The sequence below is a fragment of the Dermacentor silvarum genome, chromosome 6 (assembly GCF_013339745.2).
Source record: "Dermacentor silvarum isolate Dsil-2018 chromosome 6, BIME_Dsil_1.4, whole genome shotgun sequence".
Lineage (NCBI taxonomy): Eukaryota > Metazoa > Arthropoda > Arachnida > Ixodida > Ixodidae > Dermacentor > Dermacentor silvarum.
In genome coordinates, this window is record NC_051159.1 from 115,677,919 (window position 1) to 115,702,384 (window position 24,466).

At 45.4% G+C, this 24,466-nt stretch overlaps 2 protein-coding genes across 2 annotated transcripts in view; both read right to left on the minus strand.

Annotated features, from left to right (window-relative positions):
• The window catches only part of LOC119456842 (anoctamin-4-like), a 38,752-nt gene extending 26,691 nt beyond the window's left edge, over nt 1-12,061 (minus strand). Inside the window, exons 1-10 of the mRNA XM_049669099.1 lie at nt 12,049-12,061; nt 11,828-11,883; nt 11,059-11,115; nt 10,130-10,194; nt 8,378-8,512; nt 5,913-6,018; nt 4,266-4,326; nt 3,132-3,214; nt 2,648-2,710; nt 773-847 (exon numbers count right to left, since the gene is read on the minus strand). Of these exons, the coding sequence (XP_049525056.1) occupies nt 773-847; nt 2,648-2,710; nt 3,132-3,214; nt 4,266-4,326; nt 5,913-6,018; nt 8,378-8,512; nt 10,130-10,194; nt 11,059-11,115; nt 11,828-11,883; nt 12,049-12,061 (714 nt within the window). The remainder of the gene's footprint in view (nt 1-772; nt 848-2,647; nt 2,711-3,131; nt 3,215-4,265; nt 4,327-5,912; nt 6,019-8,377; nt 8,513-10,129; nt 10,195-11,058; nt 11,116-11,827; nt 11,884-12,048) is intronic.
• A 35-nt stretch (nt 12,062-12,096) lies between these two features.
• Nucleotides 12,097-24,466, minus strand: part of LOC119456844 (uncharacterized) — a 35,212-nt gene continuing 22,842 nt past the window's right edge. Inside the window, exons 2-8 of the mRNA XM_049669100.1 lie at nt 24,299-24,439; nt 21,107-21,193; nt 18,847-19,062; nt 17,019-17,117; nt 16,840-16,917; nt 12,932-13,086; nt 12,097-12,299 (exon numbers count right to left, since the gene is read on the minus strand). Coding sequence (XP_049525057.1) covers nt 12,152-12,299; nt 12,932-13,086; nt 16,840-16,917; nt 17,019-17,117; nt 18,847-19,062; nt 21,107-21,193; nt 24,299-24,439 — 924 coding nt within the window. The 3' untranslated portion in view covers nt 12,097-12,151. The remainder of the gene's footprint in view (nt 12,300-12,931; nt 13,087-16,839; nt 16,918-17,018; nt 17,118-18,846; nt 19,063-21,106; nt 21,194-24,298; nt 24,440-24,466) is intronic.

Here is a 24,466-nt window from a genome sequence, read left to right on the forward strand (position 1 = left end):
GCCGCTATAGCCAGTGGAGCCCTGGACTGAGGGTGCCACTCAGACCTGCTGTTAAACCAGTTACCTATTTATAAAGCGTTTTCCTCCTCCTCCTCCTCCTACTCCTCCTCGCTATTCTGTCTGTTTTTCACATTCATTATTAATTCGTTTCGTTTCTCATTCGTATTGCATTTCACGTGCAATTATGGCGACCTTGTTTTTTTTTTAGTGTCGACACTTTTGACCTTGAAGCCAGGTGAGCCGATCCCGGAGATAGTGCAGCCTATGATCAAATTGGGTAACTTCCAACTATATTGGCTCTAATTACTCCCGTACTGTTATTGTAATTACTCTGCGTCTTATTCTTGCTTGTCTCTCCGAGACCTTCATTTTTATACCTTTTGTGACTCGCTACGACACTCTGGAGGCGCTAAGGGGCAGTTATTTTTTCGTTTGGATGTTGTTACAAGATACCCAGATCCCAGATATGTCAAACCGTGTGAAATCAGCCCAGACCTTGTCTTCAAAACTAGTTTGTGTGGCTATTATTTTTAAGCACATCACGTTGAGGCTAGTATCGCTACTGAAGCCTCCTAAGCTGGATTATTTGGTTAGACGTACACTAATTACTCGACAGAGCAGAGTGAGCAACTGTGACCAATTGAGCTGCCACACCAATACTTAAGGGCAGACGCACCAAACTTCGCAATCTTGGGTATGTAGTTCAAGCATATACTCCAGGATTGCTCGTTATTGTGCAGTATATCATAAAGCAGATATTACGATGACGCACCATGAACAAGAGGATGACATTGGCAGCGGCGACCCGTCCGATCCTCTCCCAGAAGGGCACATGGGGCTCGTACCTCTGCAAGGCAACGCTCGGTTAAACTCAACGTTGCAGCGTAAAACCGCCAAGTTCACAGCTTTTTGACAGGAAAGTTTAATTGAATCTCGGGGAAAATATTGCCTTTGTCTTTCTCACGCGAATACTTGTAGAAGGGCAAGGAGCTATATCTAGGCTTAGCATTGAGTTACTCCCCAACCAATTATGGCCTTTGCTTGGCGATGGGAGATGAATTACATCAGGTATCAAAAGTGCTCTACTTTCGCTGAAATGTGTGTTCAAGAACATCCACCGAGTCTACTTTTGCGTGGCCCATGGCCAACTTAGCCGCTTCATTGGTTATGTTGAGCTGATTTCGTCCCTCCGGAACTTACACAATCAATTTTATTAGTTCCACATTCGCTATGTAGCATTAACCCATTCAGTCGCGAATGTTCATGGACTGTTAATAAATGTGCCAAATTTTGCACTTCATTACGAGGCACTCGACACTCCACTGCAAGAAAGACAAGATGGTAGGATGGGGCTTCTTGCATTTTCTGATCGTTCATCATAATTAAAGAGTAAATAATGAACTAATAATTGTGAAGTCAGTAATGTTCCGTTCTTGCATGCAAAAATTAAATCGCAAGGTTGAAGGACGTGAACAATTTTATTTTGACCAAATGCATAACGAGCAAAGAAAAATTTAGAAAGGCTCGGTTTTCAACATTCCCCTCAATGTTGCCTAGAACCTAAGTACAGCGAAACACCATCAGAATTGGAGGACGCTTAAGCTTCGTCTTTAAGAGTGGCACGCGATAACATTCAAAGATCCTTGGCTGCTTATCAGGCTTTTCTCTCGTATATTCAAATTACAATCCGACGCTATCACGTCTGTAGGTTGTGGTTAAGTCATACTTTACGATTTTTCTGACGGATTTTACTTTGAAAAATTCGATGTTTGTTCACTAACGCCTAGCGCCACGCGAAGGGCCCGCCTGGTTAGGGTGGTTGGGATGATGTGGTTCGGCTTGATTTTTGACAGACGTTTGTGCCAGACGCCGATGCTTACGCCGACGCTGACGCCGAATTTTCTGCGACACGGGGCCTTTAACGCTATCTTTTTAAAATGATTCTGTCTACATAGCTGCCGAACGCGGCAATTCAAACAACTCGTCAGGGGGGGGGGAGTACCTTCAGCAAAGTGGTTGTCTGTAGCAGTACGGAGGACATTGAAGTAAAGTGAATTCGCGTTGAACATGCAGGGGTTTCAATTCAATTGAAGCTCAATACCCGTTGCTTTTTTCTTGACCAATAATCGACAGAACCGGCAAAAACAAGTAGCGTCCACAAATGTGGACGCCAAGCCATGCATGGTGGTTCGAACAGAGCCTTCAACCCGCGATATGATGTTTCCTGGTTTTGTGGTACACCGGTGCGGCCTTTGTCGCCTCGACTTGACCTCTTGAGCCCCTCCCCATGTCCCACTTGAACCATAGTTTCTAGTTTTTTCGAAATGAGACTATATATGTGAACAGGAACTGAAAAACCAAAGTGAACAAGAGAACAAGAAATTTTACGAAAGTTTAAGACACTGCCACTGCGTCCATAACGCAACAGTTGCTTCTGTGCGTCTCAGATCATTATATTTGTGCAAAGAGTGCTTTTTTTTAAAGTTCGTACATATCGTTCAATAATGAAAGTGTGTTTCAAAAGATGTTCCGTTGCACCACGTTTTTCCTGTGTAGGGAGGTTGAACTAACCCTGATATTCGTTTGAACTAACCCTGATATTCGTTTAAGAAAGATCTCGTCGGCCACGTTAGATTTGTTCACTTACGAGGGTGACGGGATTCAGCTTGTAGACGCGTGCCTTGGCTTCGTATTCCGGATTCACCACTTCCTGCAAGGCAAAAACAAACAAAAGCAGAGTGAATAACGAAGAATCCATATCCTTGGTGAGATAAGAAACTTGAACAACCCTAAGATATGCACAAGTACTAATGAATATCTGACGGAAACTCTCATGTTAGTCTGTTACTAATTGTATGGTATGAACATACCGAAAAAGTGCAGCCTGCGAAAAATGAAGTAAGAATAATAAAACAACAATAAAGGCAGAAGTGCCTTGTAAAAAGAAAATAACTACGTTGTGCTACCTATAAAAGCCACGCCGACGACGCACGACGACTAAAGAAGTTGAGAGCCTTTAACAACCGTCGAAGTAAAATTAACTACCGCTGAAGTAACCCAAATTGAAGGAGGGTGCGTCGGTGCGTTCTTCGCGATAGCTTCGGGCCTGCATGGTTGTTGCCAAAGCTCACCGTGAGGGTGTCGACGTTGCTCAGATTCCACTCCCAGGCGAGGACTACCTGTTGGCGCTTCCAGAACTCGATGAATATGGTGGCTGCAACCGCCGCAGCATTAGCGAGGTGGAAAGGTCTCGGAAGCTCACATAAAGACAACTGCAGGCTATGACTCTGCGCAGCTGAGCTCACGAAGCCGCCGCAGGTTGGAACCTGGCCGCAGCGGCCGCATTTCGATGCGACCCAAATGCAAGAACGTTCGTTTACTTATACATAGGAGCAGGTTAAAGAACCTCAGGTGGTCGAAATTAATCCGGAGTTCCCCACTACGGCGTGCCTCATAATCATGCCGTGGTTTTGGCACGTAAAACACAAAAAAGAAGATGATTACAGTTTCGGGATAAGGTATCCTTGCAATGGAGCTATGCGAGGCATGCTGTAGAGGTGAGGCCAAACTGTGCTTATAAATAAGCAGACCTAATGGCACGTCGGAATACGGGAATTCATATGATAACAGCAAAGAGGCTAGGATGAAAGATTCCATTGTAGAGGGCTACGGAATAGTTATGACCACGCGAGATTCTTTGTTGTGCTTAGAATGCGTGGTTTACATAAACGTTTCTTTTTTGCATTCCGTGTCCATTGGAATGCGGCCGCCGCAGCCTGAATTTGAACTCGCGACCTCGTTTTCACACCTCTAAATGTGCGAGTACTATAGAAATATTTAATGGAACTGCTAAGATCAGCGTGCGGACTTTGCGATATGTTGTAGCTTCCTTCGGGAGTATATTAGGTCCTTTACTTTTGTAGCAAAGACAACTGCGTAAGCATTTGTCCTGAAATACGAGTGATAACCCTGTACTTGCGGTAGTGTGTTACTCGCAAATTGTTCTAATACCATAATCCGCATAACGCCAATATTCAATATGGTCATATTAGACGCATCGGATCCTATATAAAAAGATGTGTTTCCAAATGTCATAGATGATTATGGGATATGCGAGATAGCGGGAATTTGGAAATTTTCAGTAGGTGGGCCATATCATTTCCACTAGTAATCTAATTAGTAATATTCAGAATAATTATAGTAATAATTGTCTCTACTAATTGGACAGTGTCCACAAAACGACATAGCACACGACTTGTACTCACCCCATAGCGACATAAATACCGAGAATCCGACTGTGCCCGAGTTGTCAAATATTGAAACAATCTGCGTGCAAGAAAGAGGAGAGTAAGAGCAGTTAGGATTCTGCAGGTGTGCGGTTGGATGCTCGTAGTCGACCTAAAATGATTTCCTAAACAGTACTTAACTCAAGCTCTTTCCAATAGAAGCGTCTCCAAATGGCGGGTATAAGTGAAGCAAGGTGTCACCTTGCATTCGGATGTAGTAAACCTTTCAACTACCATTTGAGATAGATAATGGGAACTTCAACCGTCGACAACAATAAAGCGACTTTCCCCGCAGGTCAAGAAGGAAACTAGGACGTCTGCAGCGCCCTGCAGTTTTCATCTAAAATTGTGAAGTGAGGTTATCAAGAAGAAATGCCACCTTAATGTTTTGGAGATCCTTTCAATAAAGCAAAAGCGGATTCAAAACGCATTAGTGTTAGTAAACATGACAGTGTAAGACTGAGCTTATGCCGTTTATGTGCATTTCTCTAAATTAGGTCTCGCTAAACTTTGGTATTCATCAAGCAGGTGCCACGCGGTGGTCCTGGCGACCGGTTCTGCCTGCAGTAAAGATAATGCCTAGACGTCGCCCTTTCGTGGAATATCTTACAAGACTATGCATCAAATTAGTACGAGCTCTTGAATTCATTTATGTGCCATCGAGTCGCGTTCGACTTCTAGTGACATCACGATTATATGAATACCAATGAGACATGCTTAAAACAAGTTCTTTAGGCCCGCTCAGACTGTTCCCTGTGATGTGAAGACTCCGAACTAACCATATCGCGCAATAATGACCCCTTTTTCTTTCACCTTCAAGTTCAGCGAACATTATTTTACTTTCAATTGAACTGGTAGCCCTCATGACAAGGCCGATAAAAGAAAGTTCAGTTTCAGTATCCTTGCTTCGAAGGAACATTCGGGTTTATAATCTCACTTAAGACTTAAAGATTGGATAGTTTGGATCTCCGTGCATTTTGAAGACAACGGAAGCTTCAGGGCTTCGAGGAAACCCATTTTTCTTCCAGAAGGTCCACGATTGAATTAAAGCATGACTAATCAGATGGAATCTCTCCAATCAATCCGAAGTTATTCATTTATTCGGAAGTATGAAGTTAGGAACCATGCCCGACCTGCACTAAGTTCTTCGCCTTCCCAATGCATAGACAATTTTATATTCCATTCATGGACGCCGCCATCTTGGGCTGTTACACAAACAATTTCTAAGTTTTATGTGAAGTGAAGTCATGTAACACGGTCCTAAAACGCTGAACGCATTTATACAACTATTTTCCTGCTTGCGAATCGGCTGTAGTAACGTACACTTCGTCGTTAAAGGCGTAAATGAGCAGCGTTATCAGCCCAAGATTGCGGCACCTGAATGCTTCCGTAAAATGGTCCATACTGGTAGCTATATTTTGGGCAATAACCGCATTGCTAGCAAGAGCCAGCTGGACATACTTTTTACGGAGGCTTGTTAGCCCTGAAATTTCTACAAGTGCACGAAAGCTGATCAAAATTCATGCATTCTACTCTTCTTTCTGACTCAGGCAAGACTTGTTGTGCGAGGTGTGTGAAAATCTCTCGTTCCAGACCTCGTTTACAGAAGTCAGGCGTGCATCGTACCCTCGTGATGGTGCACTTGTTCTTGAGCATGTCGTAGGGACACAGCTTCATGCAGCTCGGACACAGCGTGAAGTTCCCGAAGGTGTTGGGGTCGCACGCCTCCTCCCTACGAAATACACATTTCCAGGACAACCGGTGTATAGGCATTCGACTCTGGGTTCGAGTTTTTAATCTTTTTGTTCACTGATGCATGATGAGTCATCGCTTATGAACCTTCTTCGTCTGTTTAGAAGTGCAGGCGAGATATGCATGTAGCAAGCCTGAGAAGATTGCTGAATATATTGTACATGTTTGCGCGTGAAGGCGGGCGATGCTCTTTGCAGAATCATATAAGAAACACGTGCTCACATCAAGAGTTTGCTATTTCTGCCACTTGGTAGATATTTCTGGTGTTGGAGCCGCGGAGTACCCCAGTAAAGCAGAACTCGACAGCTTAATCACTTGATTGAGGTCACACAGTTGAGGGCTGCCACGTTACCCCTCTTATAAGCGGCGTCAGCTTTTTCTTGACAAAACTTGCTTAGGTTACGTTAGATCTACCGGGTGATTGCAGTGTAAAAGCGTCAAAACATTAAATTCTAGAGAGAGAGAGAGAGAGAGAGAGAGAGAGAGAGAGAGAAAGGATAAATGAAAGGCAGGGAGGTTAACCAGGACTGAGGCTGGTTGGCTACCCTGCGCTGTAGGAAGGGAAAAGGGGAGGAAAAGTTAAGCTCTGCATGGTGCATGAGAGATTCAGAGGACATGCGTCGTGCTGTTAATCCTTTATGTGTTGTGTCGTTGCTCTAATTATTCTATGCACCGGTGCATCGGTAGCCTTAAGTGTATATAAGTATGCAATGTAACCGTTTTAGGCGGCCACAGTTAAATATAACCTGTCTCTGTGAGACAATACGTGAGAAAATATGTCTTAATAAAGCCGAATTGTGGCGACAAATGGAAGTGTCAGGTGCGCTGTACAGTCGGATTCATGGGGCAAGGGGGGAGGGGGTGAGGGTTTCTTGGTCTTCAGGCCAAACGCCACTACAGATGCTGGACAGGACTGTTCAGTACTGCCCGTGTAACCATTCCCTCCTCAACCACCAACCACTCTTCTGACGAATTTGGGCGACACCTTTAGTTTCGCAGTGATATTGTTATGGGCTCACTGTACTGTATATAGTCGTTTTAACGTCCGTCGGTGTTCGTCACAGCAATCCCAAAGAAAGAAGCCCGCGAATACGCGCAAAATTGCCGCGCGACTGGCCGCTCGAGGCAATTTTGCGTGTATTCACGGGCTTCTTCCACGATCGGAAAAACAATTTTATGCAGCAGGTATTGAGCGACAGAAAGCTCTATCGGGGGTTTTTCATGTTGCTCTACAATTTTCTCATTGACGTTTGTCATCTAATCATAATATACGAGAAGTTCATTAAGTATAAATGATTAATTATCTAATTAGGCGGAATGCAAAAATTATCTTAGTATTTCCGAGCGATGGCAAACAACATGACGTCACTGTCCAGCTACGTGGTGTGTGCATATCTGTAAATCTTGATGCACGATTGTTGGGACACCCTATATATATAGCGACGAGGTATATTGTCGTTGATAACGTTGCTGGAATGCTAGGTACAGGAAGGCACTGCAAGGGCTGTCCGTGACACGGGGTTCACTCGCGGTCATGGGGCACGGTCCTGCGTCTCGCTCTTCAGTCGACACATACACAAGGGCGCCTCTGCTCTCTGCTTTATTACTATATATATATATATATATATATATATATATATATATATATATATATATATATAGGAGGTTTGCACCGATGGACTCGAACTTCGGTCCCACCATCTGTCATTTGAGTGGTGCTACCTGTCGGCCACTCCGGCTGTGCTACAACAGAGAAAAAATATCGCGCCTCGAGACCGCGGTCACGGCGCTAGCTGCTATGATTGATTGATGCCGCGCTTTTTGCTTACCTATAATCTATAACAGCGCCTAGATGAAAAAAAAAGAAAAAAAAACCACCAAATGCGAAAACTGGGATAGTCAAGAGCAGTAATTAGACGTGCCACCAATTGTCTACTACTGCCTCTTACACAAACAAAGAAATGGAAGACAGCTTCCTTCTCAAAAGCAGGTTACCTGCGCGCTTCGGTGCATATTTACTCCAACCGATACCACACGTAACAATGCAAGGTTTACTACGTATGAAATTGCGCTAGGTATAGCGTTCATGCTATACTTAGCATTGTGGCAGATGCTGCTAGTTTTCTCTTGCGCCCTATATATAGATGTAGGGGCTTTAATCTAAGTTTATGTTAGTGCTTAATACAAAGACACCAAGCTAATTGAGGAAATAACACACCCGTATTGTTTTTATTAATGAAATCTTGAAGCTCTGTCCTTAATAGGCTATGTGAATTGTAGCCAATAAAAAATAAGTACTAGTTGACTACACCTATCTAGCCGCTGGTTCTCGTACGCACGTGGGCTTATTGGTGAGCATGTACGCGAGTCCGTAGAGTGACGTGAAGATCCCGACGAAGGCTGGCAAGATCAGCATGGTGGTGTAGAAGCCGACCCAGGCGAAGTACAGGCCAACCTTCTCGCCAAAGTAGCGCCTGTTCGGACACATTTATCGTATTAGGTTGCCGTAAGTTTTGCGCAATACTTAATCGGAAACTAGGAACCTTTTTCTAAAGTCCCTTGGATAAGATGTACGCGCTGTAGAGGCATCACAAGTACCGTTTAGCTGCATCAATATGACTGCGTGCATTGTCAGTCTAGTTACCGATTTGAAAGCTTTCCAATGAGACTGTGTGCAGTAAATAGTCGAGAATGGCGCCTGTCCCGTTGTGTAGCTTGTCCGCATTCGCAAATTGAAATGCGACAGCTTTACCTTGTCGGTGTACTTAGAACACTTTACGATGTGCGGCGTGGACGTCAATGATGATGATGATGATGATTTATTGGCATCCCCTTTGAAACGGGGCGTTGACAAATGGTCGACTAACCTGCTTGAGTTACTCAGGTATCTTACGCATGCTTTTCATTCTAGCATGTTTGTACACATCTCTTTAATCTTTTTTATCTTCCTCAAAACTTCTCCACCTACCTTTTACCGCTAGCTATGCCTGTAATGGATCCGGTCGTATCAATCTCTTCCGTAGTTTTTTTTTTTTCGCCAATACTCTAAACGCCTCTTGCAACAACAACGCTCATGATGCCATCTTGCAACGGTGAGTTCTAAAGCACGTAAAGATATTATTGCAGAGTCAATTTATGTGAAACTTAACATCTGGTGCAAAGGTGTTGGCAGGAACGTATCATGAATGTAAAGCGGCGCTTTTCCTTCTACTTAAACAGAAGGAAACGGCATTTCTGGCTGTTTGTGGTTCGAGAAATTGCCACAAGATGTCATCATCGCTGCTGCTGCCGTCCGTATCTCCGGTGTTGCGGCATTCTGTTAACTTCAATAAATATAAGCAAATGGTAAAGATCTTTATTCTTAACTATGCGTACCGGCCAACAATAGCTAAAGTTCTACGATAGCAAAAAAAAAAAAATGTAATTGGGCAACGTTCCAAGCAAAAACACCGGCTTTTCACGCCTACCAAATATAGGCAACTACGGAAAGGAAGGCCACCGGTTTCCGTGGTAGCCTCGTGTAACTGAAATTTACCTGAAATTTTCTCCACCCTGCTGATTTCCGTAGAACGCTGTCCCTGCGCTGCGAGTTGTCGATTACATACATACTCAACCTGCGATCTGCTAGCCTCTTGGCTACCTCAGAGGGCAGAGCGACTGCCCCGCAAACGCTTTGGTCCCGGGTTCGATTCCCCGACAGGAACGAATTGTTATTGCACCTTGCGTGTTTCCCTATATTTCTTTTGGTAAAGCTAAAATTTCCTTTGGGTGGTCGGTTTCCCTCTAAATGTGCCGCGTATTCACTAATTTGCCAAACATTGGATGGAATGATAATATACATTGATTTCCCTCTAGAAAAAGAAGCTAAGGAGTTTTAGGAAATTCAAAGCGCCAGTTTAAAAAACAACAGCATGGTGTTCTAACACTTCAATAAGGAAGTTATATGAACAGTTTTGACATTCCGTCGCTCCTATTGCGTTCTCATGACTTACCTTTTCACTTAATAATCTCTACTCCCTGCCTAAGGGTGAGTGACATTAGAACTTATAAGTGCTTCTTCAGCCGCCCTGGATAAGTAAATTAAAGCTCACCTGATGAGAAAGAGAGGTTGCTCTTTGTACCAGCAGCGGGCTCTTCCCCACTCCGCGTACAGGACCTGCACGCGACGTGTGTGAAGGGTGAATTGGGGGCCGTTACCTTCTCTCGTGACCGCGAGCACGCCGGTGACATATGCGAAATGACTTCCATATAGCGAGATAACTATATGTAACCGTAAAGAGAACGGATGTGGCATTCCTCAACGGGACCATGCAAAGCCTTACCCAAGGCTTACCTGTCCTATAGAGAGCATTTGCTCGACTACAACTCAATTGTTCGCTCACTCTTTCTGTCTCTCGCCAGAAAACTTGCCTGCTTACGCGCACGCTCACTCACCAACTCCTTCACTCGCCCAATAACTCGATCCTTTCCTCAATAGATACTACATTGCTTCAGTCGTTCGCTTTTTCGTGCTCATTAATTCAGCCATTTGTTCTCAAAGGAGCGAATCGGTTACTCATCCCTTCAATTTTGATAAACCGATAAAAAGAAAAGCAAAAAAAAAAGGAAGATCCAAGTTTCCGTGCCCCTATTTTACTCATTCACACACTATCCACTCCCTTGCTCGACTCGTTGATCACATATTCACTCATTAGTGTGCTTACTTGCTCACTCACTCATTCACCCGCGTGCTAACTCGCTCACTCATTCACTCACTAGCTCGTATTCACATGCTCAGTCGCAATAGTTATAAGGGCGAGAATATGCAACCTCACAATTGTTTCTTCTTCACTGCTATATCAAGTTCCTACGTACGTGTTGTTCGCAGACCACAATACCTAGTTTGTTTCCCAGTATGAAAGCGCCCTTTCGGTTTCGAAGCGAAAATTGGGGATCAGATTGCTTCGCCCACGCTGTGACGGCACTACACATTATAGAGCAAGAAATTTGTTTAGGCGACTTTAACTATACCGAAACGTACCCTGCGCTCCGAGTAGGTCTCCAGGGCCTTGTTGTAACGCCCTTTCCCAAAAGGTCCCTGCGAATGGAAAGCGGATGGTCAGTAACACGAGGAAAAGGAGATAATTGAATGCAAAAAAGAAAAAAAAATATAGTGAAAGCCCTGCGGCATCGCGTGCGCTTCCATCAATGAAGCGCTGCTAAGGTCTGCGCTGCGGACGGCTACGCCAACACGAACTCGAGGAACTTTCGAGCTAAGACTTTAAAACTTGCACCGAAAGCCAAACTGTACGTATGTGTTACTGCATAGGCGAATCAGGCAAGCTTGCTCCTAAACCGTAACCATCATCACGATTATGATTCATCATCATCATCATCATCATCATCATAATGTCTGCTGCAAACGAGGACTCTCACAACGATCTACCACATGCACCACTAGTCCGATGTCAAACCACGTAACTCTAAGCCGTCCTGGGAGCTTATTATGTAAGGATTCTTTACCACCGATTCTATTTCTTTTCTTATCACCCATGGCTATGAGAGGCCGGAATCGGCGATAACGCAGGCGTGGCTTCCTGCCAGCCAGTGGCGACCGGCGAAAAGAGTGGAAAATTAAAAGAATCGTTGCATAATACGACCTCTGCATTCCGTATCCCTTCCTTGGGCGCCTATGATGTTACTGTAACAGTCCACCTATGATATTTTCCACTAAGGCGTGCCTCATAATCATATTGTGATCTTTGGCACGCAAATGGCCAGTATATAAAATAGTCAATTCGCCAACTCACGTCGTGCAGTGGGTAAGCTGCTAGGTAGACCTCGAGGTTCAAAAGGTTGTGTATGCCTGCAAGGAATCGTAAGATATAGTGTACACGCTTGGGGAAGTTAGCAATACAAGCGCACATGTTTGTTTGAGGGGACTGGGCTCCGATTATCGCCATTTTATTGTGCTCGCTCTTGCTATCGTCAAGTTATCAAGCCTTGCGCAAGCTCGAGCTATCCGGCATACTTTTTTTGCCCATGCTCACTAGTAAGCTCTATTGGCTTGCGTTGACCATCTCCGTTGGAAAACGGTGACGGTAAGATTGATAATGGCGGGCGGTCTAGCATTTTCAGGAATTCGTCGAAAACAAAGTGGGCCTTGGTGACTCGCCTCTCTGGTGCTCTGCCTCGTCGTATTTGGCCCGAGTGAGCACCTCCCATGTTATCCGACTGCGCATGGCTTGAGAGAAGAAGGTGTCCCTGTTAGATATGAGGTACCTGCGAGGAACGCAAAGGAACGGTAAACGTTATGTAGCAAACTAGCTTCCTCACTTTTGCTGACCCTGGCCAACGCTACCAGGATATGCAGAACAATCATCCGCCTCCTGAAGCTCACGGTTTGCGCTAAGGAATTGGGCTACGCTGTCTCGCTGCGGGATCAGGAAAAAGAAAATTCCTAAGACGAGCACTGAGAAACACAAATTCTAAACTCTTTGCCAGAAGGTCCTATCAGAAACGTTTTTTTTTTCATAAAGTAAAGTTAGTAAAGACTTGCATAACTGGCGGACAATGTTAGTAGTACAGAGGCACACACATACATATAAAAAGAGAGATCCAACCTACATTTCTAAAGGTAGCTCTGAAGTGCGCAGGTGGGCGACTTCTGGATGCACTTCTACATGAAATTTCTATTTTGCCGAGAATGGGGAATTAACGATTCTTATTCCTTATCCGTCATTCGTGGTATTAAAATCACCCATAGGGCATTGGCGATATCGTAGGATACAAACAATCAAACAATAAATAGAGAAAATACAGTAGGAGAAAAGTAATACATATTCAAAATTTAAATACTGCTATGCTAGGAACATGACACCAAAAAAAAAAAAAAAAAAAACTCGCCCACTCACATGCGTTCCCGCTGCCGAACGAATTCTGCGTTGTAGAACTCGTTCTCATCGGGGATGAGCTTCTTGTCGTAGGGAAAGGGAGACTTGAGCCGGGACATCTTCTTCTTGCTCGGTGCTTTTCCCACCACTTCGATCTCCACAGAGTCACTCTCGAACTGCGATCGAGTTTCGAAAGGGAGGATGGTAAGAAGGAAGGTAAGGACTTTTAACCACATGCAGGAGAGAAAAAGATCAGGAGAGAGCGTCGCGCAAGGCGACTGAAGCCAAAAACGCATCGGCCTTAACGCGGGATCGTATCGTCGTATCGCATGGCAGGTCTTAGCGCGAGGCACCAAACGTTCACGTCTAATGGGGGACCTGCGATAGCCAGAAGGGACTACGGCAGTTTGAGTGTGCAGCTGAAGTTTCATGAAACCATCCGATAGGGAGGGCACGACAATGATATGTTTTGGATGATAAGAGACTCGCACCTGTATCGATGTTTGCTTTAGCTCTATGCGTCCAGCCAAGCTCTGGTGCCGTGCGCGTTGGAGAAGCGCATGAATTCATATGCGTTCTAGAGCGTCAGTTCCCAGTGAGGCCAGAATCTGGACACGTGTACGTCAAGATGAGCGGCGATATTGATGACGCGGAATTGCAGCATGTGCTACTGAAAACTGTTTGCACCGCTCACTAGGCTGCGTGTTACGCCTATGCTGTTGGCACGCGAAGTTTCAGCGCTGGATGTCTCAGAGGTCACGTGTTGGGCCAATACTGCGAGGTAACAAACCAGGAAAATAGCTTCACGGGGAGTTCGCTTGCCAAGGCTGGCTGCGAAACGCAATGCTCTCTACTAGTTGGTTTGCTTCCTCCATGGTTAACCAGAATAGTATTAGGCCATGTTTACTCTATACCGGGACAGGAAAGAATAAAGCCAAAAGAGGAGGAGGAGGAGGTTATTGTTGGAGGAGAAAAAAAAACTACTTTTATGGGTGACGTTCAAAAAAATGTTGGTCATGATGTTTGCTCAGCCTCCGCTATCGCTTTCCACGCCTACCGTACGCAAAAACATGGCCTTCGAGGTTTTCGTTAGTTTTGATGGAGTCGTCGCTGAGGGGTGAATTGCGGACACCATCGAATGTCTCACTAGATGTTCCGCACCTCAATCGCGGTGCGCTGGAAAGGGTGTGGGAAGGAAAAGACGATGATGGTGTTGAGAAATTGTAGAAACGTAGACTGGCCATGATAGGCGCAGAAAAGGGGTCGATAGAGAATTGGTAGGGTATAGCGTGCTCGCAGTAAACATCGGAGTGCAATTCAATGGTACAATCGGCGTCAAATGAAACCCGAACAGCGGAGCGCGTGTTTCAAGCATTAGAAACAGCATAGTGCGTGCCGTCCAGTCATCAGCGCAGACAGGCCCACACATCCGATGATGATGATGATTTATTGGCATCCCCTTTGAAACGGGGTGGCGACAAATAGTCACCTAGCCTGCTTGATTTAATCAGGTATACTACACATGTTCTTTATCTTGCATTTTTGTATACCTTTTTCAAAAATTTAGCTTGTACCGCTGCCTATGATTTTAAGAGATCAGGTCGTATCCATCTTTTCCCTGCTTTTTTTCCACCAGTACTCTAATCGTCTCTTGCTGATCTCTACGGCTGATCTGTTTATGTTTCCTTCCACTTTAAACCCAAGCGCTTCTGGGAGTTGCACGTTACCTACGGTTCTCGCTGGGTGGATCCCGTCGCATTCCATTAGGATGTGCTGAGTGGTCTCTGGATCTTTACTGCAGCATACACATGTCTCATCTAGTTCCGAATATTTGTTCCGATATGTTTTCGTCCTTAGGCAACCGGCTCGAGCCTCAAATAGCAAGGCACTGCCCTTTGTGTTATCGTACAGATTTTCCCTTCTAATTTCTTTCTTCTCATTCTTGTAAATCTCCATTGTCCTCTTCGTTTCCATTCTTTGCATCCAATTCACGGTCTCTATTTCTCTCACTTTCTTTCTGATGACCCCTGGTTGTCTATTTACAGTTTCGATTATCCTGTACTTGGTTGCCAACTTCCTTGACCTCTTCCTCCATTCTGTGTCCACGCTTTTCATGTAGAGATACTTGTGCACTTCAGCCGCCCATTTATTTTCATCCATGTTCCTGAACCTTTCTTCAAAACTAATTTTGCTTTGTGCTTCTCTGACTTCAAAAGAGGCCCAACCCATGTCTTCATGCACTGCCTCATTTGTCGTATTACCGTGTGCTCCCAAAGCCAACCGGCCTACTGATCTTTGGTTAACTTCTAAACCCGCCAATATATCCGATTTTAAGCATATAATGGCATTTGCGAATGTTAGCGCTGGCACCATTACTCCTTTCCAGATTCCACGCACCACCTCATACTTATTGTGGCCCCACAGTGGTATCCGGTTTGGTAGCACAGCGCCACCCCACTGAAGTGCGATTTTTTTTTTTGCCTGTGTTCCCATTTGGATTTTTGAAAGGAAAAAAAAGAAAACAAGCGAAAATTCTGCAACATATAAAAAGAAAACAGAAGCGAAACCTGCGCTTCTGAATGTTGCAGAATTTTCGCTTCTGTTTTCTTTTTTTTTTTCCTTTCAAAAATCCGAGTGGGAACACAGGCAAAAAAAAAAAAAAAAATCGCACTTCAGTGGGGTGGCGCTGTGCTACCAAACCGGATGTGTGGGCCTGTCTGCGCTGATGACTGGACGGCGCGCACTATGCTGTTTCTAATGCTTGTGGCACGCGCTCCGCTGTTCGGCTTTCATTTGACGCTGATAGTACATCTAGCGACTAAGCAGATGTTTATAACTTGTGTGGTGATTCAATAATTGTGAAAGGTTCTGTGTAACTGCAAGTGCGACTGTTTTCGAGTGAAGCGCGGGGGATCATAAATTTGGGTATCTCTGCGCCACGCCGCGTCATTGCTCGCGGGTATGGAAGAAAAGGCACAGGCATTTCGCCTCACCACGACTGCAGCGCCGCAAGTACGGGAAATTGCAGCTATACAGGGTGTTTCAGCGAACACTTTCAAAAATTCTTAAAGGTTGCCTGTTTCATGAGCTGGTCTACTTGAACAGGCGGACATTCCTTGCACAAGAAATTCAAATGCACGATCGACTTATTAACAGAAATTCACTAATTAAGTTTTAACTAATTATCTGATGGCCCATATTGCAATTTACAAAATGTAGGCGTGGAGTTCGCAAGGCCAATCCACTTGGGACGAATTCTCGGGATGCCCCCAGTTTCGAGATATGAATTCCCGAACTTTGCGGAGAAATGCATTGGCGTTCCAGTTTACATCGCTTTATGCATTGAAGCACAAAATTAACTGGAACGCCAATGCATTTCTCCGCAAAGTTCGGGAATTAATATCTCGAAACTGGTGTCGTCCTGAGAATTAATTCCAAGTGTATCCGACTTGGGAGCTCCACGGCTACAATTCGAAAATTGCAATATGGGCCATAAAGTAATTAGTTAAAAACATAATTAGTGAGGTTTTGTTGATTAGTCGATTATGCATGTCTTTCTTTTGCTAGTAAGGTCCGCCTCTTCGAGTAGACCAGCTCATTGACTAGAATTGGGCTATCTGCCACAGAAAACCTTAAATAAATTTTGAATGTGTTCGCTGAAACACCCTGTATATGGAATGGGTGTGCGCACTTTCGTCACGCAACGCTGTAGTGTTTCTGTCAGAATTATTCTATTTGTCAATTGTAGCTGTGCCTTGAGGTGGCATTGAAAACGATAATGAACGAATAGTTACGAGAGAAAACGTGTGCTAATTTCATGCATATATGAATCTAGCACCTTGGATTTGCATCCGCATCCATTGCTTTATCTAGCAACACGCAGGCCAACTGACGCGAGCGCGGCAACGCGACCACGGGAATTGACTCACGGCTTTCATGTCTGGAAAGAGAGGCTTCTCGCCGGGCTTGATCTTAATCTTGGGGAACGCCATGGCTGGACCCTTTTTCTGCGTCGGAGAATGCAAAAAATTATAAGGAGAATCGGGCAGATTGGATATAGCGAGTGCGAGGGCCATTGTTTGGTTCTTATTTTTGAGCGTCGACGAACCTTGACAGGCATTCGAAGGTGCAGCTGCTCGGCATACTTGGTGAGCACGGCCCACGGTGCGTGCACTTTCACGAAGTACGTGTACCCGTCAAAGGAGTCCTGCCACCAGGGGTCGCAGCGGGGCCGATGCGTTTATGAAAGAGTGAAACAAAAGAAAACATTGTGCGAAATAAAGCTTTGGATTGCTTTGGTAACTGGTGCGAGAGCATGCATGGCTTAAGTTCACCGCCTAGGTAAACTGGCATGCATTACAGTACTGGTCGCTTCTGTTAGTCGCAGGCTGTCGTGCTGTTTTTTTTTTTTTTGTCATTATGAAGTTTCCCGGTCCCAGGGAGTAGCTCCAAAGATCCATATCGACTTTCGCTTTTTCATAAATACTGGCAGGCTATGTATTGTTCTTTTTTTTCTCTGAATTTTGTTTTGTTGGTTTTGTAAACTTTCAATGATATAAACATACCGTACGTATATGTTGTTTTTATGGTGTTTTAGATATAATGAGCGCTGCCTATCTTGTATGACCCAGTGGTCAATATATATTGTATTAATATTATTATGCTCAAATGGACATGGTGTAGGGCTTCTTTGAGGTTATTATTCAAGCGAAACCCGGTGCATTTACTATAATCAGTGACTGGTGACATTGAGTGAAGGATACCTTGTTGCTTTATTTTAGTCGCCGCGTTTACATGGATACAACAAGGGTGCATTGCATCACATTTCCGGCACGTCGCTTACATGTAAACACCGGTAATGCGCTAGCAAGCTAGCGTAGCGCTGATGTTGCATTGCGAACGGTACCAGCGAATGTGAGAGGACGTTTACTTAAACTGTGCTACGCTCAAAGAAAGCTGGGCGATTGGGCTCGCTGGTATTTATTCATTTTGTTGCAAGAGCTCATGGCGAAAACCACGAAAAAAAGGAGGACAGCAGACAAGGGCCAAAGGCCCGGCAGGTCTTGGATGGACACAGAAATGCTCACAATGCATATAATAATGTACTCCGACAAGGACTTGTCAGATAAGGAATAACATCACATCTCTGGCGACGCCTGCCCATGTGCACTACTATTTCTACATATTTGGTAAACAAGAGGAAAGAACCAAATAAAGAAAGCGTCGTCAAATACGTCTCTATCATTTGCGTTTTTTTAAGTATTAATAATGCTTTCATGCCGACCCAATCAACATTCACTTAGATGAGTTCGTCACATTATTTGCGGGCAGATTCATTTTTAATTTCGTGTTCCTGTGAGCAATTTTGCTTGTTTACGTGAAACGTCCGCGTCCGAAACCACATTACTGCTTGTGTTAATCGTTTGTGAAGGATTTGACAACAAAATTTTCAGCTTCCAAAAAAAAAAAAATGCTCCGATTGTTCCCCGGCTTTCCTCGTTAAACATAACACCGTATTTATCCCTGCCGAATTTCAAAATTTACAAAACCCGAAAACGAAGGACCCTAAGTGGATGTGGACCTCGTTTAATGTGTTTAACTAGCTACGTTGTAGATTTTCGTACCACAAAACGTTTGGTATCCTAAAATTATTACTATTATTACGTGAAATGGAGTGGCTGCAAGCACCATGCATAAGAAGACTTAATAAGAAGACTTAATCTCCTATATATCACTCCGTAAAATAAGCGGTGTGTGGTAGACCCGGACCAGAACTCCGGCTTGCACCGCACTTCAGCCTCTTTCTTGTTGACACTGTCGCTGCGATTGTCCTCCAGCGTGCCTCGTGGGAACCAGTTCCCAACAACGTTTATACGGCTGTCTAGTGAGATATAAAAGGGACGGTCGACCCAACACGGGCCTGGGTGTCCACTGACCTCCGCGTTCTCGATCTCGATCTCCAGACCCTCGGCGACGATGTTCTCGTGGAAGATTCGCCGGTACCGCTCGTGCAGCGGGTTGTCGGCCAGCTCGTAGGCGAGCACGATGTCGATGCGCCGTCGGCCGTCGTCGAAGAACAGCGTGCGCTGCTCCTCTGTCAGCACAGGTGGAGTGCCTTCTTCCGTACCTTCCTGTTCGGTTTTGGTGAAGTCCTGCAGCGCCACGCATCGGCAACGGTTGCGACACACGCAACGTGGAACATGTTTGTACGAATCGGAAAGTTTCTGTGCTCGAGAGAAAGCTGGAAGTAAATTTGCAGAACTATATACTGCGACTTTTTTCATGTTGTTAATCATATTTTTTTTCCTATATGACAATAATTATCCTAACCCTTATCATGAGCCCCCCGGAAGGAGGCAAGATCTGCGGCAATGATTTTTAGAGGAAAAGAATGAACAAAGAAGGCGTAAATTACGCGCACATTATATATATATATATATATATATATATATATATATATATATATATATATAGAACAATGAGAAGCACAACTTCGCGGTTATCTTAGGTTTATTTACCCAACAGTTTCGGGGTCGGTGGACCGACCTTTTTCAAGATCTCTTGGAAAAGGTCGGTCCACATACCGAAACTGTTGGGTAAATAAACCTAAGATAACCGCGAAGTTGTGCTTCTCATTTTTCTAAATACGCTTGGCCCATTTAAAAATCCAGTCACTTTTATATATATATATATATATATATATATATATATATATATATATATATATATATAATAAATCGTGTGAAAGAATTTTCGGACATAATTGATTTTAGCCACCTAAAGGAAACCCTACCCGCCGCGGTGGCTCAGTCAGCTAAGGCCTGCGGAGCACGAGGTCGCGGGATCGACTCCCGGCCGCGGCGGCCGCATTTCGATGGAGGCGAAATGCAAAAACGCCCGTGTGCTTGCGTTGTAGCGCACGGTAGAGAGCCCCAGGTGGTCAAACTTAATCCGGAGCCCTCCACTATGGTGTGCCTCATAGTCAGAACTGGTTTTGGTACGTAAAGCCCCAGAAAGAAGTAAAGGGGACACTGACGAAGGCTGGACCTTAGGATAGCCTTTTAGGTTTACAGTGTGCCATAATGATATGCACCAGCCATGAGTGTACATCCTCTATTTTATTCTATGCGCTCACTACATTTCTATCAGAAACGCTAAGGCACGCTGAGATGGGCGCATGATGCTCCTCAAAGGAAGTACCAGGCGCGCAGCGTTAAAAAATTGAGCGCAAAATTTATGATGGTCATCCTTGCTTGCCAAGATACGGAGATAGGGCGTAACTATTTATGGGGCCTAATAATCTTAAAAGTTGCGCACCACTTAGAGTGAAGTGCCTTTCGTCCACTTCTTTTGTTTCATCTGAGTTGCATCGAGGTTCGTACCTTAACGCTGCGCGCCTTCTTTTCTGTCTAGAAGACCATCAGACGTTCCTTAGCCATTTTGACAGGGAATTAGAGGCCCCAAACTGAGCACTACACAGGTGGATAGTATGGTCTTACGTTTGTACCCGAAACGCAAGCAAACAATTTTTGCAGAGACCATCAGAGATGATTGCCAAAGTTAGCGATAGCTTGAGTGACCATAAGCCCATGCGAATCGCATGGGGGCTCAAAGGATGTTTGGTAAAGCATTCATCTTCAGCATTTGTCAATGCCGTAGTAAATCATGTTGAGCAGAGGCGCCACGTCTCCGTCGTAGCGTCATCGGGCTTGCGTCATGGTGGCATTATGTCGTTTGTGGGCTTCTATCGCGTGCTGCAGTAGGCGCTCTCTTATTGTCCCTTGCTTGGCAGTGTTAGAGTGTACCCCAATCTAGTACACTCTAGCAGTGTATAGTGGGTACGCTCTGATTCCACACGAAGCAGTTTCCTCTCTTCGAGTTCCTCGGACGGGGGTTCACTTGGGTACCATTTCGAATATGCCTCTTAACGCGCGCGCAACTTAACCATGTTTCTGTTTTGTTTATATTACGGAGGGAAATTGAGGTGGAATGTGTATCTGCTGCTGTTGTGCTCTGCGTGAGCTCTGCAGTTATTTGTGAACTCTACAGACGAACCACAGGCCGGCCAAATTCACTTCTATAAGAGCTCGGCCACTGAGCTTCGACGCTCACGTTGTCGAAGCCTTCGACAGTGAGGCGACAACAACTTGCGCCCTAGTCATCTTGCATTCTTTGAAACACGAATAACGCTCTCACCTCACGTAATGTGTCACCAGCTGATGCTGCGGACACTTCCCTGACGGTTGCCTCCTCGGCGAACCGGGTCTCCTGGCCGCGCAAGCTCTGAAAATAGGCGCGTAGAAAAGACAAAAGTAGCCACGGGAGTTCAGTGGGTGTGCTCGAGGGATCATGTGATCTGTAGTATCGACAATTAAATCTAAAAAGTAACAGCGGGGTCTTTCTACGTTTGACTTTTGTGTATATAGTCCTTACACCTATTCAATTTCAAATTTTTACAGGGAGCACGTATTCATTGTTGGGCACTCCCAATAGCTTGTCTTTCATTTTTTTTCACAATGCATGCTTTAGGAACTTCCAGTTCAGCGCATCCCTGACCGCGACTGGTGCACCTATAATGCATGGGTTTGTTTTCGCTTCTGTTTTGACTAAAGTATATCGGGAATTGATTATTTCCTCCTCTAGCGTTGCAATGTTTTAAAATTGGTTTATAATGATTTGAAACATTGCGAAAATTTAGAAGCGAATCGCGCTCTAAATATCTACCCGTACTAGCTTCAGGTTTGTATATTAACTATAAAAACTGACTGATGATAAGGCCTGTTTTCAGTATGAGCAAATCGACCTAAGGAGATAACGTAAAAGCGTTATATGACGGTGAGATTTGTGGGAATGGGTCGTGATGTCAGATGCTCTGCTACAGTGCAAGGGGCAAACACTAAAGTTATCGGCGGTCATCATGACACACAGCTAGCAGTTCGGAAAGCTGCGCGTAATCCAGCTGTACTGATCCCCAGCTCATTTCCAGTGATGTCTTAAAGGCTGTGAGTAAGGACATCGTGACGGCGTCTACGACCTGACGTAAGCACTCCTCCTACATTTTTCGGACCTGTGTGTCACGTGATAGGCTACACGAAGCTGGGCTGGTATTTGCACAGCAAGTGTTGCTTTTGCTACTTCAATGAGCGCGTCCGATAGCGCGGCTGGCTCTCCACACTGAATGTACCGGCCGGCAGTCTATGTAAGTGACGCCATGACTTCGAACACGGCGACCTTTGGGTGGCTAGGTAGGTGGCGCTACCTCATGGCAGAGGTACCCCGAGCCTGAGGCGAGCTTTTTTCAGTCATGTTTACATTAATACACCAAAATTTACTTGAAGTTGGGTGAGCATAGTTGTATTTTTCGTCGGCTGTTGTCTATAGGCAACCAGCGCCGTAACAGCCTAGCAAGCGATGGAAACAGTTTTTAGTAGGACAGGCTTTCATTTCGCGTCAGCAAATTCGCCGCTCATCTAGAGGCACATCTGCCCAGCGCGTGACCTGACTGCGCATCGACGTGCTAGGGCGTGTGTGCGTATTGGCTCCCCAAATGGTCAACTGCTACGTACAAAGCATGGCCAGATGCGCCGGGTGTTATCAAGTGTTGATATAGGCGCGCCTGTGTCATCGTTTAAATATCATATCTTTTCCGTCGCGTCTCTATCGGACAGCTTCATCATATATAGTAGGACAATCAAATTGCTGTAGTGCCTCCTAGATAGCGCTGGTTTTCTATGCAGAGCTAAAGTCCCTATATAAGAAAAGTACCGCCATCCTTTGATAAACGCCGCTTCTCTCTCTCCTGTATCTCCGATTGGACGATGATAGCGCGCGCTTTTCACTTCTTTATATTTTATGTTTTTTCCGCCTCAGAGCCATGTTGAAAGTCCTCTGCGCAGCCGCAGTCGCCGGCGGCGGCGCGCTCCTGGCCTGAAAGCTTCAACGTAGACTTTCTAGGTGCGCCACTGTCGACTTGGCTTTCACAAGCAAAAAGTAAAGAAAAAAGCAAGCGATTTAGGAGAGGAGGCTGCGGAGGAAAGAGTAGATGGCGGTACTTTTCTTATATAGGGACTTTAATACAGAGCTGCCTATAGCCAGTCACATGGCCAAGATCAACTGCCCAGTGGGCCTTGCTCTGCGCTGACATTCCGTGAGCATAACGCGTTCCGTGCTTGCCTTCCAAATGGTGCCCAGGGAAATGCATGACAAACCAATCAGCCCAGCAGTACGTTTTGGCCAACGTTTTGTAATCCAGATCTGGGGTCGTATTCTGTAACGCTTCGGTTTTCGAAGGATTCGGTTTGGCGGTGGCGTCACATTGGGGCGGTCCGGTCCGTTGACGTAATGAAAACAAGTGGAAGGACAGAGGCCAATAGGCGCGAAGTTTTTTTTTTTTTTTTGTGGCAGTGAACGTCACAAACCGAGTAAAAATATAGCAATTTACGAGCGCTTCTTGGTAAATGAAAATGATTTGTTCATGGTATTGATGAGGTTTGTATTTTTCATTATGAAACGTGCGTGAGTTGTACTGGCGGTGAGTGACTTAACGAATTTTGTTTACTTCGGTTGACCCATTTATGGCGCTAGGTGGGACGTCGTACGCTAGCTTCGCGTTGCGGCCAAAATACACACTCAAGTTCCTCGCACAGTCGGAGCGCTGTCTCTTTTGAGAATCTGAATTGTCGCCTGAATTCCTCGTCTGTCATCTCAAAAGTGTCTTGTCGACGTCGAGGTCGTCGCGGTCTATCACGGAGGCTCGCTAAAAACACGATAACAGGCGCCACAGACAGCGCACACGCCGTCATTTTGCACCGAGTGCCGCGATCTCGCCCGTGCACACGGCCACGGCATGCCTCTGCACACGGCACACCGCGCTTCGGATCAGACCGAAGCAGCGCGCGCGGCTTCGCTTCGTAGCAGACGACAAATTCGCTTTCCGCGTGATTGACATGTGCGTGACGTCATCAAAAAATGTGTTCGCGCCCTGAAGCTATGGCGTCACCCAGGCGGCGACCAATCGCTGCGCGCAAACCGAATTCTTTGAAAACCGAAGCGTTACACAATACGGCCCCTGGACACTAAAATTCCGCCATGTTGTCAAGCTCCACCCCGATGGTGCTTTGAACCAATCATAGAAACGTAGTGGCACCGGGTGGGCTAATCAGAGCTGACAAGACGGCGAATGTGACAGCACGGTGGACCTTAACAATTTTCAGAACAGCATTCTTGGTCCATTCTGTCGTCCGCTCTTTTGACCTGCTATAGCGATTCGTCTGACGTCAGGCCTACGTGCGCGTCGCTCTTCACGTGACAGACCGGATCGATCCTCGCCCTGTTATTGGCGCCTCTTCTGGTTATACCAAAAGGAATGTTTTCTCTGTGCCTGCTCACCGAACGCAGTTGTGATTTCTCCCGTTCTTTGGGCTTCGTAGGCGGCTTCGTAGACGGCTTCATAGACGGCTTTGCAGGTGGCTTTGCAGGCGGCTTCTTCACGGGAGGCTGCTTCGGCGGCGGCGGCTTTTTGGGCGCTTCCTGCGTCGCGCAGCCGTAAAGGCGCCA